This window comes from Anabrus simplex, chromosome 2 (assembly GCF_040414725.1).
Source record: "Anabrus simplex isolate iqAnaSimp1 chromosome 2, ASM4041472v1, whole genome shotgun sequence".
NCBI classification, from domain to species: Eukaryota; Metazoa; Arthropoda; class Insecta; order Orthoptera; family Tettigoniidae; genus Anabrus; species Anabrus simplex.
In genome coordinates, this window is record NC_090266.1 from 379,093,574 (window position 1) to 379,114,579 (window position 21,006).

The following is a 21,006-nucleotide window of genomic DNA, read 5'->3' on the forward strand; positions in this document are numbered from 1 at the left end:
AGGTAGTAAATGACATTTGGAAGAAGTGCCACTTGTGTGGATTTGTTTAGGGTGGATCTCAGCTTGCCAGGAAGTGACTCATGCACTGTGATCTCAGAGTTGTGTCCTGCGGAATGTATGGAATGAGACATGCAGGATCAAACACCGAGACTGCAACGAACTTGCACAGATTCAAAAGTACTACTGAGGTGCGCTTTCATAGCCAATTCATCTGGCATGACCTTTTCTGCCTCCACGACCGTTGGGAACCATGAGAGTAATGGATTCCTCCTCCGCTCGGTTTGCCATTGGGCCAAACACTTGTGATGGGTTCCAGTGTCATTTCCTACAATGAGGGGACCATCAACCTACATAAAGGGGCTCATCTGCCTAAAGCTGTTGGCCCCTTTAGGGAGTCGAGTTATTTACCGACACTTGGTATTAACTCCTATGCACCGACAAGCAGATTGATACGCGCTTGAGCGGCTGGGCCAGGGACTCCACAAGCGGCCTGATATGCCGGGTGCAAGGTCGCATATTGGAGCTGTTTGTGATATCTGTTGGCTTTTTCTGGAAACATTTCTACTTGAAATCTGTTCTTGGTGTCTCAAAGTGTCACCAGAGTGCTCTGGTATGCTTCTTTGGCAAAGAGAATTGATTAAAATATCAATTTGGAGATCGGTATTCTGTTGTTGTGAAGATGGCTGAGAAAGAAGTTGCTTGCTCGCGCGATATGCTCAGTATAATAGCAAAATTCAAAGCTTACTTGATGTTTTAGGCTCTGATTTCAGCGGTGAGGAAGAAGTTATTAGTGTTCCTGTGCATGTTATATCGAATGATTCAAGCGAGAGTGAAAGTGAAAGTGATTTTAGTGCAAATGATGAGCTACCTGTTCAATGGAATTGGGTGCCTGGAGAGAATTCTCCAATTATTCACAACTTTTCTGGAGCAAGTAGAGTGAATTCTGGTAGTGGTATATGTAGAAATGTCAGGAGAGATTTCATTTTCCGGAAGTGCTTAGATGACAACATTGTACAGTTCATAGCAGATGAAACTAACAGGTATGCCAGTGCTGATCCCAACTTTTCTCAGGTGAACTCACATGAAATACGTGTGTATATTGCTCTTTGTATTCTAATGGGACTGGTACAAAAACCAACGATTCATAGTGTACCAGTAAAAGACCCCGACTTTATGATTTAACTTTAAAGTTAGCATGAAGTAGTCCTCAGGGCAATACTGGGTGGTTACTAGCTAGGGCTTGGTACAGGAGGCAGGGTCCTATCTACAAGAAAAATTTTAATTAGATTGAATAATAGTTTTTTATTCAAGAAGTGCATTTCAAAGTGCACATCACCTTACTGTTGATAGTCGCTGTCTTCAACATCGCCTTTTAATGATCCGTGCTCCCAGTTCACCAGGCTGAACGGGGCTTGAACACGTTCTGGAAGTTGTCAATACTTCATTGAGGGCTGGAACACCCAGGTTGGTTGGATATGAGTGAGTCTCGAACTTTCGACGTTCTGGACGATCTCCGACGTTCTACGACGTTCTCCGACGATGTTGCGGGGTAATCAGTCGTCACATAACTTATACGAGCGTCCAGAATTACACAGTCCCCCGACACTTTGGTTTAACAGCACTGTTTCATTTAATATGGTTGGGATATGCCGTCGAATTCACGCTTAATCTTGTAGACAGAATTTAAAAGTTCACTAAAGATGTAGATGTGAGTAGCATCGAAATTGGAAGAAAATAAAACACAGTTCATGAATAGAAATAATGAAACTGAAAATTGTTCATGCACTTGGCACAGTTCGTGGTGATTTTCCACTAAATAAATTAGCACTTGACATTGAAAGAAATGTATGACTGCTCTAGAGTTTATCAAAGACACTGCTGTCAGTCATGAAATAATACTAAACACTTTGACGAAGAAATAAGGTTGAAATGAAAAGCACAGTTCGTTGTTAGGCGCACTTGACATTGAATAAAATAGGTGACTGTTCGAGAGTTTATCAAAGATACTGCTGTCAGTCACACACAAATAATTTCCACACTGTTCAGAAGAATAATACACAGTTCTATTTGAATTGGATATTTAAAAAAACACAGTTTGAATTCACAGTGAAACACTTGTGTCGCAGAACACGATTATACTTTTATCATGGTAATCATTTGCAGTAACATTCATGGGAAAGTTCGAACACTTTCATAAATACTCGTGTCTATGAAATTATGCTGACTGAAATGTAAAGAAAAAAATATCACATTTCCTAGAATATTGCAGTAGTGTCACATTTAAATTAATGTTGGTTCGGAGATTAAGTTTCACACAGGCAACGTGGTAATGAACTCAGTTCTACAAGAACGAAAGTGAGTTATATCGAGAAGTTTCTACAAGCGCACGGAACATAAGTTCAACTGAACTGTTGTCACTTAAGTCCAATACATGACTTGTCATAATCAGAGTTCCCACACACTCAAAATTTATAAGTTCAAATAAAGACTTTGAATAATTTGTTCTTCATCACTCGCAAAAATTACAAATTCGACTTGACTGATAGACTCAATGTCCATTATAAAGACTTTGTTATACATTAGAGTCCACACGCGAACAATTGATAAGTTCAACACGACTGTCAAAGTTTAAGTCCCACATGAAGACTTTAAATATTCGAAGATAGCCTCTGTCAGCACTTCGATGAACACGGCAGCGTGGAGAGTCAGGCTGAACACTCAGCTATGACTGTCTGATCTGGGTAAAGTAAGCTCTCCTTATATTCGGTTTGGGGGCTCTTACGTCATCATATAACATGATCCCTTGAGGCTGGTTATCTCACGAATCCCTTGACGGATTTCCTTGAGATTCACAATTTGAGACGTTTGTGTTATTCTCTTCAAAATGACGTATTGCTCAAGTCGCTGCGATAATTATTAGAGAAGTTTTGAAATTTTTTCAATCGAATGTTCGAGAAGGTGTGACGTTCATATCCAGAACATACCAGGTCAGGCCAGCTACACATGGCGCGTCAGGTGGGTAGACTAATACATTTGGTGCAGTGATGTTCCAATGCCTTGATCTCATCTCGAAAATGAGATTCCTCCAGGCCTGCAAAATACCTCTCCAATTCGGCTGTCAGTTCTTACCTTGTAGAAAATCTCCATCCACCGAGGAAAATTTTCAGCTTGGGGAATAGATGAAAGTCTGATGGTGCCAAATCAGGTGAATAAGGTGGATGTGGCAACAGTTCGTACCTCAGTTCATGAAGTTTTGCCATGGCAATAACACTTGTGTGCAGCGGAACGTTGTCCGGATGAAAGATGAACTTTTTCCTTGCCAAACCAGGCCTTGTTTCACGTATCTTTTCCTGTAGTTGGTCTAGGAGGTTTGCATAGTATTGCCCCATAATTGTTTGGCCAGTAGGAAGATAATCTATCAGCAGAATGCCTTTTGCATCCCAGAAAACTGAGGCCATGACCTTTCCGGCCGAACGCACTGCCTTGGCTTTCTTTGGTGGTGGTGAATCAGCATGTTTCCACTGCTTTGACTGCTGTTTTGTCTCTGGGGTATAGTAGTGGGCCCAAGTTTCATCTGTAGTCACAAACCGGCACAAAAAAATCTTGTTGGTTGCACTAAAAACGGGCCAGACTTTGTTCCGACATTTCCAATCTGGTGCGTTTATTGTCCAATGTCAAGAGCTGCGGCACCCATCTTGCAGATAATTTTTTCATACCCAATTTTTCGGTTAAAATATAATATACCCATTCAGAAGACATCCCTACAGCTTCAGCAATCTCCTGCACTTTCAGTCGACGATCCTCCATGACCATTTTATGCACTTTTGCGATAAATTCTGGGGTCGTCACACTTTTTGGCCGTCCACTACGCGGATCATCATCCAATCTCTCCTGCCCAAATTTAAACTCACTGGTCCGCTTGGCAACAGTTGAAAATGAAGGAGCAGAGTCCCCCAGTGTGTTCTGAAAGTCAGCATGAATTTCCTTTGCTTTCATACCTTTCTTTACAAAGTATTTAATCACTGCTCGAATCTCAGTTTTTTCCATTGTCACAAATCACTGCGCAGGAACAACAACAAAGAGTCGTCACTACCACACTCCTGCAGCTAGAGCATTGACACACCATGTGTTCACTCACAAAGGATATGTGATTATTGCGCGGGAACCTCGTTGCTCTAGCACTGACATCTAGCGGTGCTTCCGAGAACTTTTCAAAATGTCCTCGTAATCCATAATCATTGCTTGTTTCCGGATGTGACCACGCGTTGTTTGTAGTTCTATAGTTTCATCACCATGTTTTGTCGGAAACAAAAGCACGTCCCACTTATCCTTCCATTCGAGAACAGTTATACTTTTTTCATTTTCTTTTGCAATCACTTCACCTTTCTTCAGTTTCTTATCAACAACTTCTTTTGGTATAAATTTCATGGTTTTTCTCACAGTTCCCAAACGGTGCATCTGATGATCAAGCAGTGTCATAGCCATAGCTAACTCCAAGCTGGTATAGTAATTGTCAGATACTATGGTCCTTCCTTCTCTAAGCAAATCTTCAGCAAGTATAACCACATTTGTTGGGACAGATCTTCCTCCATCTCTTTCTTTTCCTGCACATATTATTATATTCCTGTTGTATTCTTTTGCACAGTAAAGTTTGAAAACTTTGACCCCATACTTGTGTGCCTTGTTTGGGATGAACTGTTTCATTATCCATCTTCTGCAGAAGGGTATCAGAGATTAGTTGATGCAGACTGTCTGGGAAGGTATTAGTAGCTCGTTATACTTTGCCACTAGCATCGTGATAACAGCAGATAATTTGAATAGCCTCTCTTCATTGTTAAAGAAATTCCACATTGCTAATAACAATTTGAACCACTTTTGGCTCATTGTGGGTGATCATACTTTATTCCTGTCTAGAGACAGCAGTCTGCAACATGCAGCTTTTGCGCTAGAACCATGTAGTCTATAATACCTAGGAAATTTCTCATTTTTGTTGGTTTTGTTGGTTGGAGTCCATGAGCGGATACGGCTGAATGGTATATGTTCCTGTTCCACAGCGAATTTTTCTTCTCCATACAAATTTGTTTCATTTATGATAAGGGTGATAAGCTCAATGTTTACAAATTCGCTGTAGAAGTTATATGGAGAATCACTGACAAATTCATCATTCAGTTCAACTTTATCTGAAGGATGGAGGTAATGATAATGCACTTGTAATTCTATCTTTATTGCAACAGGATTTGCAAGCATTAAGAGCAGAGAATAAGGTTCTAAAGGGGAAAGTACATTTACTGGAATCGAAAGTAAACACTCAGACCACAGGAGACTTTGTGAATTCAAGCGCGTGGTGTCAAGTTGTTTAAGATTTTAGGAGGAAAAGTGTACAGTTAGACAAAGAAAACTATTTACTTGATACCAAAAATAGATTTTCAGCTCTGAGGGAAGTAAGGGAAACAGCCAAACTGATAGCACTAACTCCGTTACGAGATGCAGCAAAGTTACGCCTAAAATCCCACGCAGTGCACCGGCGAACGGGTCAAACATTCTTATATTTGGTGATAGGCGGACGAGAGGAATTGCAAAGGAAATGACCAGTGAAGATATTGCACCATTGGCCATCATCTATCCTGGGGCTCCAATCAAGAAGGTACTGGAAAACACGGAGCAGGCAGCAAGAAATATTGGAAGTCATGATGCACTAGTGATCATCGGCGGGACGAACGACGTAGCTCACGACAACGCCAAGAATGTATGTTCTCAGCTTTAAATATACACTAGGTAAGCTGACTCTCACTAAGATCTCTGTAATGAACATGCTCGATAGGCATGATTTGATTAGAGACTCGTGTGAACATTGAAGTAGATAAAGTTAATACCGATATGGTTAAAATTTGTAAAATTTTTGTAATATTCAGATAATTGAATGCAGCAGTTTCAAGAGACATTGTTGAACAAAACATGACCTTCGTGTAAACGATTCAGGTAAACGAAAGATTGCAAATATTGTTCTCGATTTTGTTAATCATAAGATGTGTACAGTGAAAAAGACAATTCCTTGGATTATAATACCGACAGAAAAAATCAAGGCATTAGAGAGGGAAGATGGATCCATAGTAGGCTACATGACGAAAAGGGTCTTCAGAAGGTGATGGCAAAGTATTTTGGAAAACTTTATAATGAGGATGACTGCTCGGAGGAAGAAAGAGATAAGGAAATGGAAATAATAGATGGAGAAGAAGAAGAGAACCCGATAACATGGTTGGAACTTGAAAGGGCAGTGAAAGCAATGACCAAAGGTTAGGCAAGTGGAAAAGATGAATTCAATGCTGATATGATTAAGGCAGTGGGAAGCATTGGACTACAGTGACTATACAGAGCCCTCAATCCCATTTGGAAGGATGAAAGGATACTTGAAGATTGGCAACAAGGAAGCATTATACCGCTGTTCAAAAAAGGAAATAGGAAGAAATGTGAAAATTATAGAGGTATAACTCTATTATCACATGGGCTAAAAATAATGGAGAAAGTCATAGACAGAAGACTGAGAGATATAATAGAAACACAGTTAGAGAAAGAACAATATGGCATTAGACCGAATAGATCAACAATAGACTTGATATTTACAGTGCGAACGATAATGGAGAAACATGTGGAAAGGAACAAGGAAATCATCTTTGTATTTTTGGATTTGGAAAAAGCTACTGAAAATGCCTACTGAAAATGAATGTACAAAATCATTAATTAACAAGATAAAAATGTTGTATCATGAGAGTAAAAGCAGTGTAAAAGTGGGGAGTGGTGACTCTGAAACATTTTATACAAAAAAAAAGTCTCAAGCAATGAAGTGCACTGTCGCCATTATTATTTATTATATTGAGGGATGAAATCATAAAACGTGTAAAACAGAGTATCAGTAGTGACAAAGTGAATACTTTGGTGTTTGCAGACGATGTGGTGATTTTGGGAAAGGGAGAAAATGAAGTATAAAGGAGACTGGACATTTGGAATGAAAATCTGAAGGAGTTTGGAATGGTAATTAGTAAAAAGAAAACTCTAGTAATGCACTGTGGAAAATAGAAAAAGAGAAGCCAAGTGAACATAGACAGAGAACAGTTAGAGAATGTAGAACAGTTTACATATCTGGGTAGCATTATTAATGGAAGTAATGAAATCAATCCTGAAATTAATAACAGACTAAGTAAAGGTACTACATTTTATCATCAAATCGGAGGGCTTTTATGGAATGACGAAGTACCCAAGAGAACAAAATTAACCCTCCGTTACACGCGCCGCGGAGTGAGAGTCCGCACTTTATTATTCTTTGGTATCATAGGCCGAAAATGCAAGGCAGAACGGGCTGCCTTCTTGTAGCTTCTTTCCTCAACAATACAAAGGCCGTGACGGCGTGAGAATGTCTGAGTAATCGCCGAGCTGTTGATTACAGAAGTTCATATTGTCAACTGCAGACTTGCGGAGTCTGAGTCCGCAGGCGTGTATTGGTGAGGTGTCAATCTTACTCACTCTTTTGGAAAGTCATCCATTCTTCCGTTACTATTTATTATAAAATTATATACTTTTATTACCTACAAGTGTAGTAGTGGGCTCATTTTTATATATTTTCTTCTTGTGATTATTTATAGTGGGATAAACACGACATTACGAAATGAGGTATGAATAATTATTTTGCGTCCTCTTTCCAAGGAGTTGGTGCGATTTATTCCGAGAGTTATGGATGAAATCGAGCAGTCGTTGGACGACGATGAAGTTGGTGCAAGTGATGATAGTGATCGAGACGTCGTAAACGATAGTGATCATAATTCTGAGAGCGAACAGTCCACGTGTGAAGAGGACGTGGCTGAAAGTGAGCAGCATGAAATGTATGGAGGAAAGGACGGGACCGAGTGGAATCATCGGCCTGTAATGAACCGTAATGGAAGGGTCAGACAACTTGAACATAATATTATAAAACACTTGCCTGGAGTAGTAGGAGTTGCCAAGAATACTGAGACGCAATTGTTCTTTACCAACGAAATACTACAAGAAATCGTAACATGCACAAATCGCTATATATACCCTTGTCATGCAAGTCAAGAAAAGACAAAGTTGTTTTGGTTCTATCTACTTTCCATGAAGACCATTCTGTTGATGATGATTCAGATGGGTCAAAACCCTCAATGATTACCTTCTATAATGACAAGAACGGCGTCGTGACTCATTCCGTGCGATATACATCAATTAATGGAATGTAACGATTGCAATTTTATTCCAAGAAGTAAATTAATAACCAATTATTGTTAATTTACAATTAGTTTTGCTAAGTCCTGTGATTTGCAGTTGATAACTTCTAATTTATCCTAAAGGACTCAAATGTTCTTGTAAATGTAGATTATGGTAAGTTATATAAATGTATCAATATAAATAAAATCAAAATAAAATAATTACGATGTAAGACGGATTGACAAAAGAGGGAAATAAAGAATTCTTGGAAAAAGTACTGAAATGAAAGGAATGGGAGCTTACAAACAATCGCGGACTATCAGTCCGCGCGCGCGTGTAGTGGTGTTACAACAGAGCGTGCGTGTAACGGAGGGTTAACACTATATAAACAGTAGTTCATACCAATTGTAACATACGGACTAGAAACTTTGGTAACTAATAAAAGACAAGATAGTAAGATCCAAGGAGTAGAAATGAAAATTTTAAAAACATTGGTTAAAAAGACAACAAGAGATAGAATTCAAAATATTGAAATCAGAGAAGAGCTAAATATAGAACCGTTAGTACAGAAGATACAGAAAGCAAGACTTAGATTTTTCGGACATGTAAAAAGAATAGGAAAGGAACAGGTAGCAAGAAGGAAATTGGAAAGAGATGTTAAAGGAAAGAGACCAGTTGGAAGACCGAGAAGAAGGTGGATGGATCAGATTTGGAAGGACATTAGAGAAGCTTGATTGGATGTGACGGAAGTAATGGAGAAGGAAAAGTGGAAGGACAGAAAGGAGTGGAGGAGGTTTGTTAACCATACCCGGGCAACTGGAGTGGGACGACGATGATGATGATGATGATGATAATACATTAGTTGGAACCTAAATAGTGGCAACACTGCTGTGGAGACGCTATGCAACGTAATCTAATATTGTCGCTGATAGCACACATTGGTTACATACTTACCTTACCTCAGAGCAAATGGACACGCCCTTCCCACATCACCTGTGTGCGCACAAGCGAGAGAAACACAGTCACTTGTGAGCTAGCAGTCTAACGTAACGTTGTCACTATGTTTTCCAAACAGGAACAACGGAGAAGAGTGGCACATTGGGTAAAATCCTTCAACGATGGTCAGCAAACTGTGGTGGACATTCATCGGGCAGGTCGTCGTACGAGCATCAGTGAAGAAGTGCATGCTCTTGCCTCATTACTGGACTGTGATAGAAACCAGATGATTCGTGAGCTCAGAACTGTTGCAGAGATTCGACAGGCAGTAGACCGCTCCATTCGCACCATCAACAGAACAGGCTCTGCTAAAGGTATACTACGACTTCCACATCGCTGGCAACGGGTTATACACAACACTGGTGACTACATTGAAGGACAGTAAAGGTTGCTAACATGCAACTCTTTTGTATCTGTTGTAAATAAATAGTTGCCACTATTTAAGTTCCAACCTTCATATAATACCGAACAGGAAAACTAGTAGAATGAGCCAGCTGTACTTCAAGCTGGCTCGGTTAACTAGAAAAATGAAACTCAGGAAGCAAATCAGGAAAGTAAAGAATTTCAAGTTACCCAATTGCAACAGTCAAGTTTTAGGGAGGAAGGGGGTCTGAGATTGCTCTTGGTAAACTGTCATAAGTGTAGTAATAGTAAATAAGCAGTTCAAATTCGGTGCATTGATGGAATCTTATGAGATCGGTGTGATGATAGGAGTGGAATCATGGTTGAGAGAAGGGTGGGATATAGAGAAGTATTTCCAGAAGGCTATACAGTCTGTCATAGAGACCGAGGGGATAAAATGGTAGATATTTATTCTGGTGGAGGAAACTTATTGCTCTCATGAATGGTTTACCGATGAAAGGGATGAAATGTTAGGGATAAAATAAGTTTGTGATCTTATGAAGGAGGTAAGAATTATAGGAGCATACAGGCCTTGAAGAGAGGAAAGAGACATGGAAATATTTGTGAAAATAATAGATTATACTCATAAAAACAACAATAATAATGATGTGGTAATAACTGGGGAGATATAAACTTGCCTGGAGTTGAATGGAATGGAGATGGAAGTGAAGCCCATGAACAGAAACTGGCAAATAATTTAATTTGGAAGAGAGGATTTACACTAGTAGTACAAGCACCAACTCGTCTCATTAACTTACTAGATGTATTCTTGGTTAAACCATGGGAAATTGATTCTAAAACTAAGGTAATTGAAGGAATAGGTGACCATAAGGCTATAATAATGGATGTAGGACTAGTACCAGAAAGCCTTAATAAGAGGGTCACACAAGACAAGAAATTGTACAGAAAAAATAAAGTTGATGAATTTGGGACTTACCGGTACCTTAAATCACATTTCAGTTATTGGATAAGTGAAGGGAGTAATGTTGATATACTTTGGGCAAACTTTAAAGGAATCATTTGGGAAGGAGAGAAGAGATTTGTACCTATTAAGAAGGGTAAAATAACCTCATACCCTGTTTATTATAAAAGTGAAATTAAAAAAATTTAAAAGAAAATGTAGAATAGTAAACAGGAAGATCAAAGGGGTAGGGAGAATAGAGAAACTAGAAAACAGCTAATGAGGAACATAATAGAGTGAAAAAGGAAGCAAAAGAGAATTACATCAATGGCATACTTCATGTCTGGAAGGAGAAACAGCCCTATAGTTTCACAGAAAGAAATTATACCTATTTTTAATAAGGAAAATTAGAAGGTATGTAATGAATACACTGGAAACACATTTATTTCTCTTGTTGCTGAACCCCCTGTGGGTGGGAGATGCTGATGAAGATTACACCCGTGGTATCTCCTGCCTGTCGTGAGAGGCGACTAACAGGGCCCCCAGGGCCTTTCAACTTGGAAGCGTGGTGGGTTGGCGGCCACGGGGCCCTTAGCTGAGTCCTGGCATTGCTTACACTTACTATCCTGTCTGACCTCCTTTCGTCAACTCTTGTTCTTTTCCAACCCCGACGGTATTAGAGCATTCAAGGCCTAGGGAGTCTTTCATTTTCATGCCCTTTGTGGCCCTTGTCTTTCTTTGTCTGGTACTTCATTTTTTGAAGTGTCAGATCCCCTCTCTCTCTACCCCCTGTGGGTGGGGAACACAGACGTAGACTACACCCACGGAATCTCCTGCCTGTCGTAAAGACGTCTAAAAGCGGCGACCAAGCGATGATGACATTAGAACCATGAGATTACTTGTGATTAGTACCATTACGTGCAGAAAACCATGGGTCGACTTTACTTGCAACTAGTACCACCTTGTGAGGGTCTACATTATATAGGAGCAGTACCATTCTGTGCGGAACATTATGGGTCTGAGTGTTGCTTGTGAAAGAGGTTTGTCATGTGTGTTCCACTGGTCCATTCCACTGTGCTCAGTATGGTCTGCGTTACCTATGTGTAGTACCACTTCATGTGCAACACCATGGGTCTACGTTGGCTGCAGTTAGTACTACTATTTGAGACACCACGGGTTTGGCTCACCCCCATGATTAGTACCACTATTTGAGGAAAACCATTGGTCTGCATTGCCTGGGAGTAGTACCATTATGTGAGGAACACCATGGGCTTGTGTTGCCTGTGGGTGTTACCATAATGTGCGATACACCATGGGTCTGCATTGTCTGTGCTTAGTACTACTATGTGAGTGGTGCCATGAGTATACATGGCCTGTGATTAGTTCTACCAATTGAGGAACACCACGGGAATACCAGTGCCCCTGATTAGTACACCTAGGTGAGGAGCACCATGGGTCTGCATTGCTTGTGAGTGGTGCCCTTATGTGCAAAACACCATGGGTGTGTGCTACCTGCGAGTGGTGCCATTGTGTGTGACATACCATGGGTTCACATTACCTGTGATTAGTACCATTGTGAGGTGCCGGTGACCTGGATTTTGGACCCCTTTAAATAATAAGCCTCATCTCAGTAGTTAAGACATTGTGAATTGAATCCACTGATTGTTTCTGTTCCATGAACAGTTTCTCATCACCATTCGTTTTAGATTCTAATCAATGGATACATTTCGAAGTTTTAATTTGCATTTCATTACACCTCGTACCATTAGGAGCCAATGACCTAGCTGTTAGGCCCCTTTAAAAACAATCATCATCATCATCTTGTTGAAATACTCAAAGGAATATTAGCCAGAAGAATAAGAGATGAGTTGGAATGTGTGCTTTATTCAAATGATGCTATACAGCAGTTCAGAATTCCAGGCTTCAAAATATTGAGAGTTATTTTTTATTATAGTTACATTTGATACAGTTCTTCTTTCATTACTTTTAAAGAAGAATCATTGCATATATTTTACATTTTGTTTCCAGGATGCTACTCAAAAATTACTTCTGGAAAATCAGAGCCTGTCACAAACAAATGGTAGTATGCCCTGCAGTATTGAATATCCAGTGAAACGTTCTGCTGAAGAAATCTATTCAAAAGTCATGAAAGAACTTCAGTTTGGTAAATATTCAACTTAACTTCCCATGTCATCCTCTAATTTTATGACTTGCTTAGATTACTTTTTTTTTTCCTATTGGAAATTGCTGAGAGTTGATGGAACCCAGTATCTATGCAAATTATTAATGGTTTTAATATTATTAATATGATAGTATTCAAAATGTGAGGTGATAAGGACATCCTGATACAAACCTGACAGTCCAGTGTATAATATTGTTTTGGTTAACTGTGAACCATAGCAAATTTACTTATACCTTTGGGAGTATTTACAGTTAAGTGTATTATGTGAATTTACTCCTAAAAAAATTGTCATGTAATGAGACAAACTTGTTTTGCTGCTTGCACATAAATTAACAAAATTGACATACCACAAATGTACAATATACCCACAAATTAGCTATACTCTGTTGTGAAACATCTAGTAAGGACAGGTACGACGACCCCCCCTTACACTTGGACCTTATTTACTAAGCTTAATTTCACAAACACTTCCTCTTCAAACTGACGCCTTGAACCCTCCCAGCTTCCAGTATTTATTTACATGGGGTTGGTCTGGCCCCTAATGTCGCTCCAAGACATTAATATCTCTGAATGGCCTCCATGGTTCACAGATGCATGTACATAGTTTTGAAAATCAAGCTTCAAAGTGAAGTTTTATATGGATGACATTGCTGTCCCTTACTTAACCTCCTTTACATGAACAAAATAACACCATCACCATGGAATGAAGTTACCACGTTTTATAACTACAGGAGGTTAAAAAAAAAGAAATCTCAATCACCTCATTATATTATATGAATCTATCCACACAATTTCACAATGTAGAGTCAATGAATGATGAATGCCATGTCAAATCAGAGAAAAAATGACCAATCAATGAACACTTAGCCTACTATTTCATCTAGCAGTTATCAGTTCTGTGTGAAATAAGACATTAGCTCCAGATTACACATAGAAACCACGACTCACTGTACACTCTCCCAGAGAATGAACAATCAAATGAACACCATGTAGAGTCTTCCACAGAATGCACACAGAAAATAAACTTGTAATAAACTTGTAAAAAACTCCTTAACGAATCTTGTCGCATGCGCTCTCACATGGAGCATGATGTGGTGGTGAAACTGGTTCATAGACGCTGCCTCGGCTCTGAAATAAAATATACTCACCGCACATGTGAAACGTACCTCAGGGAGTGAAGCGTCCATTTTCCTCGTCTGGGTGACTACGGGCGAAACTACTTAAAAAGGACGATAACCAGATTTTGTTAATTTATTAACAAAATCAAAGTAAAAGTGAATAAGTTGAAATGAACAAGATTATAATGATTAAAGAGAAAAACAAATTACTGGAATTAAAAATAAAACAAACACCCATCTAAGCGCAAATGAGGATTCCAAAAATATTAACTCACTCAAGGACGAAGAAAAAATTCCAAGATCTAATTAATTACCGGTATGTTAAGTATACACTTACAAACCAGTAAATCTCTCATAAAGAAAAGAGTTTGTGACTTTAATTGGGTACACTATTGGTGAAACACGCAAAGGGTATTACCTCAAGCACTCTTTTCTACCACTGATAAACCTGGTAAAATTTATTATTCTGCACACAATTAAGTGACATAAGTCAGTGACCTAGCATTTGCAGAATGAATGCTGCTTGAAAGATTGACCTTTATATATCTGTGAACACACACACACACACACACGTGGTTCTAGTTATTTGTGACTGATTAATATAACATGGCTCAAGTGCCTTACAATGCTTACTGTCTCCATCAGACATCAATTTTACCATCATAACTAACTAATAACCGGGAATGCTTATCTTATAAATGATACGATGCTGTGACGACACCTGATTGTACTGAAGGAACACTTGCCTTCCTTGACTGAATTCTTATCGCCTGAACAGACCAAAATTTTACCCAATATAAACTTGACGGTGTTGACCATATCTAACCCTCTTCTGTTAGATACTAATCATTCTTGCTTCAGCACTTAACGCTTTCTAGCAACCTTGATCAAACCAAATACATAAGTTTATACATCATATTGTTCTTCCTCCATTTCCTTTTCTAATTTCATCCTCAGTCTATCCCCTCAAAGATCTTTGCTACATGGGAAATGTGGGTGATTCCCCTATAATTGCTACATTGTTTATTATCATCCTTCTTGAATACTGGGATTATCAGACGCTTCCTCCAATCTTCTGGTACATCTTTATTCTTCCACATCACTCAAAATAATCTATATATCCAATATAACCCTACTGGTCCTGCTGCCTTTATCACATCTGTAGCCACCTAATCCACGCCTGATGATTTGCCACTTTTTATCTTATTTATAGCTCCTCCTATTTCAAACATTGTTATATCTTCATTTTGGTTTTCTTCCACCATTTCTTCTTCATGTTGTTCCTCTTCCTCCAGTTCTTTGAATTTGATATTAAATAATATCAAGTAATTGTTTCCAGGTGTGGTATGATATTTTGACCCCTTTAGTGTACTACAAAACAAATTGTTTGATTACATAGAACAGGCAGATGAAACTGCAATTGACGTCCGTAGGTTATTAATACTCATTAATGTCAAACAATTTGATGTTGGTAATATATCACCATACTTTGCTCAATTACTTGATATTATTTAATATCAAATTCAAAGAACTGGAGGAAGAGGAACAATTTCCTGTTTAGGTGATTGGAGGCATCTATTGCTAAAGAAAAGAACGTGTTGCATTTATTGGGGTCATTTAACACTTCCAAAAAATAATTTATCCTTCTTGGGGCTAAAACTTTCTTTACAATCATTTCAGGCCCTTTTAGTCCACAACAGATTTTTCTTTTTTGACACATCAGATTCACTGAACACATTTTTTGAAAGCACAATCCATGCTCCTATAACTGAGATTATGTTGTACTGTGTGGTAGACTAATAAAAGTTAACCAGAAATAGTTTTCCCATCATCATTGTTTAGGCCTCTGCTAAGGTGGGGAGAACTGAAGAAAGTTGTAAACTCGGATGAAGTACTGACTTTCTACTTCACTTCCGTGACCTATAAGAAATCACAGTAAGTTAACTTATAAAATGCTCAAATTATATCATTCAAACAATTTACTCGCTGACAACAAGATATAATATTTTAGATTAGTTAATACTAATTTATTATCTGCAGTGTCATGTTGTATACATGCGTTCTTGACGCCATGTGGGATGCTAAACTCGCTTTCACAGTTTGCTTTATAAGCATTAGACTGTGCTGGTCCAGTCCAGGAATATACATCTTCACATTTCAAAAGATAGTTACATATGTACTTTATTTTTTGTGGATTTTTAGCTTCGCAATTGCTGCCCATTATTTTATTATAAACTCTCACTTACACAACTCACATGTGAGGTAGAGTAGAACCACTGAAACCCAATCATGCCAATTCACCCTGAAGAAAGAAAGAAAGAAAGTGTTCATTAGTTTGCAGATAACAACTCATTGGTTGGCCATTTCTGAATAAGATAATTGATAGAAGATATGTTGTTATAGAATCATTTGCCTCAGCTGTCAAATGATTGAAAATTAGTAATTTTACTTTATATAAAAATACAAGAGAATTATATTCAAAGAGCCAAAAATACAGCAGCTGAGCTATCATAAAAGAAACAGGGTCAAATACGGAAGATTTCTGGAAATATGGGAGAGTTTGCAACCCTATGTACAACTGATCCTGTTGTGCAGCAGTCTTTCTAATAATTTATGCTTTATGCTCAGTAGTGCATGGAAGGATATCGACGAGCACAGCTCAACCTTCAGAGCTTACTAGGGTCTGTGGAAGTCTCTAGAAGTCAGTAATGGTGACTAGCTGCTAATTCCCAGGGACAAAAGGACGGAAATGGTGGCTGAAATGCTACACCATGACTCTTCAACCAATAACTTCCAACAACTCACTTAACAGTAACTCTCAATAACTCTTCCCAATAACTAACTTGTCACCGTCAAGATCGTCTCCTTATATATGTGCCTGGACAGGCTTCTGCAAAGCTACATTACAAAAAAAAACTAAAATTCTAGAGTGTCTAATACATAGATTATAATGTACAGAATATTCTCCATCGTTCTTGTCACCTATTACCATTCTGGAAGTTACAGTGTGTTTCACAATTATGGATTACAAATTATATACAGGTAAGAATAAATTATAATATTAATTTACAGGTATTTACATTAACGGAACTGATATCAATGTCTATGTACAACCCATGTTTCATGACATACCCTCACACACAATTCGATTCTTCGACTACGTACATATTAATAATACTAATAATTTCATGACATAACCTCACACACCAAATCGGAGTTGCGGCGAGTCACCCAATCGCTGTGCATACAGAGTAAGCCTGGACGAGAGGCTACTAATAACACAGCACCATCTGGTCATCGTGAGGAAAACACACTGACTATCATCGAGGAAGAGGATGGCAGAGAGGCAACCCCGACAGAGCACATGCTGGTCAAGAGGAGGAGAGCACATCCAGCGACATCGAGGAAGGAAAAGATATAATCTACGTCAAAGGCAAAGTCGACAAGTGTGACAAAGTTTGTAAATTGTTTCAAGTTATGGGGGGGATACTGACACAAGTGCGATAAACAATTATATCTTGAAAACAATATTCTCTCACCCATGGGTAACTAATGCAAATATCGACCTCAAATTAATATTATTGTTATTGTTGTTGTTGTTGTTGTTATTATTATTATTATTATTATTATTATTATTATTATTATTATTATTATTACTACTGTTGTGTACGACTCCTTGGCTGAATGATCAGCATTGAGGCCTCCGGTCCAGAGGGTCCCGGGTTCGATTCCCGGCAGGGTCAGGAATTTTAACCTTAATTGGTTAATTTCGCTGACACTGGGGCTGGGTGTATGTGTCGTCTTCATCATCATTTCATCCTCACTCCGACGTGCAGGTCGCCTATGGGAGTCAAATCAAAAGACCTTCACCTGGCGAGCCGAACTTGTCCTCATACACTCCCAGCACTAAAAGCCATACGCCATTTCATTTCATTTCATTATTACTTGTACGTATGGCTATGAAGTGATGTACATCCATTTAGTATTCTTTTTCTTCTTTTCTTCAAGGGGCCACTAAATATTAGTTCCTAATTAGCGTCGACCTCTAAGATCTTTTGCTACCATGTTTTTCTTTCATTCCCACCTAGATATACCAGCTCCCTTCACAAAGTTGCAGGTTGTTCTTATTGGGTCTTCTTGGATTTTTTCTTATTGCCATTTAGTATTAGTATTATTATTTACGTAGTCGAATGACCGTATTGTGTGTGAGGTTATGTCATGAAACATGGCATATACATAAATATTCATATGAGTTCAGTTAATGTAAATACCTGTAAATTATTATTATATAATTTATTCTTTCTTGTATACATAAATTGTAATCCATAATTGTGAAACACACTGTAACTTCCAGAATGGTAATAGGCACGAGAACAATTGAGAATATCCATACATTATAATCTATGTATTATGCACTCTCGAGTTTTCGAGAAGGTATTGCTTGAAATGTATCTTTCTGGAAGCCTGGTCTGGATACCTATATAAAGATAGCTTTTTTCACAATTACAATGTCGAATTGGAGTAACCCTTAATTCTAAAATACATTGACGTCCAAAACATAGTAACTACAATTTAAAAAAAAAAACAATTTTAACCAAATTTTTAAATTGTAGTTGCTATGTTTTGGACGTCAATGTATTTTAGAATTAAGGGTTACTTCAATTCAACATTGTAATTCATATTGTCATACTTTTAATGTGTACATAATTCCTATGATTTTTACATATTATTACTAAACAGGGATGTATACTCAAGCAAAAAAATTTGTAAAAACAATCCAAATACGACAGGTCTTAACCTTGAGACAATTATGTAGGCAGAAGATGCTTGTAAATAAAGCGAAACATGTCCCTGTAAATTCGTGTTGTAGTATTATGAACTAGCAACACAAAACCAATTTGTATTGAATAGGTGGATTAAAATAATCACTATATTGTAAGCATTTTACATACCATTTGGTCGAGCAGCTCTCCTTCTTTCTCTCAATTCTTCCCAGCCCAAACTTTGCAACATTTTTGTAACGCTACTCTTTTGTCGGAAATCACCCAGAACAAATCAAGCTGCTTTTCTTTGGATTTTTTCCAGTTCTTGAATCAGGTAATCCTGGTGAGGGTCCCATACACTGGAACCATACTCTAGTTGGGGTCTTACCAGAGACTTATATGCCCTCTCCTTTACATCCTTACTACAACCCCTAAACACCCTCATAACCATGTGCAGAGATCTGTACCCTTTATTTACAATCCCATTTATGTGATTACCCCAATGAATATCTTTCCTTATATTAACACCTAGATACTTACAATGATCCCCAAAAGGAACTTTCACCCCATCAACGCAATAATTAAAACTGAGACAGGACTTTTCCTATTTGTGAAACTCACAACCTGACTTTTAACCCCGTTTATCAACATACCATTGCCTGCTGTCCATCTCACAAATTTCCGAGGTCACGCTGCAGTTGCTCACAATCTTGTAACTTATTTATCACTCTATAGAGAATAACATCATCCGCAAAAAGCCTTACCTCCAATTCCACTCCTTTACTCATATCATTTATATATATATAAGAAAACATTAAGGTCCGATAATACTGCCTTGAGGAATTCTCCTCTTAATTATTACAGGGTCAGATAAAGCTTCACCTACTCTAATTCTCTGAGATCTATTTTCTAGAAATATAGCAAACCATTCAGTCACTCTTTTGTCTAGTGCAATTGCACTCATTTTTGCCAGTAGTCTCCCATGATCCACCCTATCACATGCTTTAGACAGGTCAGTCACGATACAGTCCATTTGACCTCCTAAATCCAAGATATCTGCTGTATCTTGCTAGAATCCTACAAGTTGAGATTCAGTGGAATAACCTTTCCTAAAACCGAACTGCCTTCTATCGAACCAGTTATTAATTTCAAAAACATGTCTAATATAATCAGAAAGAATGCCTTCCCAAGGCTTACATACAATGCATGTCAAACTTACTGGCCTGTAATTTTCAGCTTTATGTCTATCACCCTTTCCTTCATACACAGGGGCTACTATAGCAACTCTCCATTCATCTGGTATAGCTCCTCTGACCAAACAATAATCAAATAAGTACTTCAGATATGGTACTATATCCCAACCCATTGTCTTTAGTATATCCCAAGAAATCTTATCAATTCCAGCCGCTTTTCTGGTTTTCAACTTTTGTATCTTATTGTAGATGTCATTGTTATCATATGTAAATTTTAATACTTCTTTAGCCTTAGTCTCCTCCTCTATCTGGGCATTATCCTTGTAACCAACAATCTTTACATACTGCTGACTGAATACTTCTGCCTTTTGAAGATCCTCACATACACACTCCTCTTGTTCATTAATTATTCCTGGAATGTCCTTCTTGGAACCTGTTTCTGCCTTAAAATACCTATACATACTCTTCCATTTTTCACTAAAATTTGTATGACTGCCAATTATGCTTGCCATCATGTTATCCTTAGCTACCTTCTTTGCTAGGTTCAATTTTCTAGTAAGTTCCTTCAATTTCTCCTCACTTCCACAGCCATTTCTAACTCTATTTCTTTCCAGTCTGCACGTCCTTCTTAGTCTCTTTATTTCTCTATTATAATAAGGTGGGTCTTTACCATTCCTTACCTCCCTTAAAGGTACAAACCTGTTTTCGCATTCCTCAACATTTTCTTTAAACCCATCCCAGAGTCTGTTTACATTTTTATTTACCGTTTTCCGCCAATCATAGTTACTTTTTAGAAACTGTCTCATGCCTGCTTTATCAGTCATATGGTACTACCTAATATTCCTACTTTTAAGACCTTCCTTTCTATCTCATTTATTTTTAACTATGACAAAAATGCTATAGACACAACCTTATATCTTGCCTCTTTGATGAAGTGATAATTGTAGCATATCTTGTTATTTACAGGTCCGCATTGAACTGGGAAACGTTGTTCTTGATAATATCTTAAAGGATGTTGTGTTCATTTCCACCTCATTAGGATTGCTTCATTGAACAACACTGTCAAAGGGGACACTGTAGATTTTATGGAACTTATTTTTACTACGTGATGTTTTACAAAGTGCAATCAATTAAGTACAAATAGTTTTCAAGGCTATTTCCATTTTATATTCTGTTGTTCTACTTTGAATTCACTTATATTATAATTGAGCAAACCAGTTTGCATATGATTTTATTA

The 21,006-nt window shown here is 38.1% G+C and overlaps 1 protein-coding gene across 1 annotated transcript in view; it reads left to right on the forward strand.

The window, feature by feature from the left end:
* Positions 1-21,006, forward strand: part of Bruce (BIR repeat containing ubiquitin-conjugating enzyme) — a 1,406,664-nt gene that overhangs the window by 1,293,512 nt on the left and 92,146 nt on the right. The window contains exon 61 of the mRNA XM_068225988.1: positions 12,542-12,677. Within this exon, the coding sequence (XP_068082089.1) occupies positions 12,542-12,677 (136 nt within the window). The remainder of the gene's footprint in view (positions 1-12,541; positions 12,678-21,006) is intronic.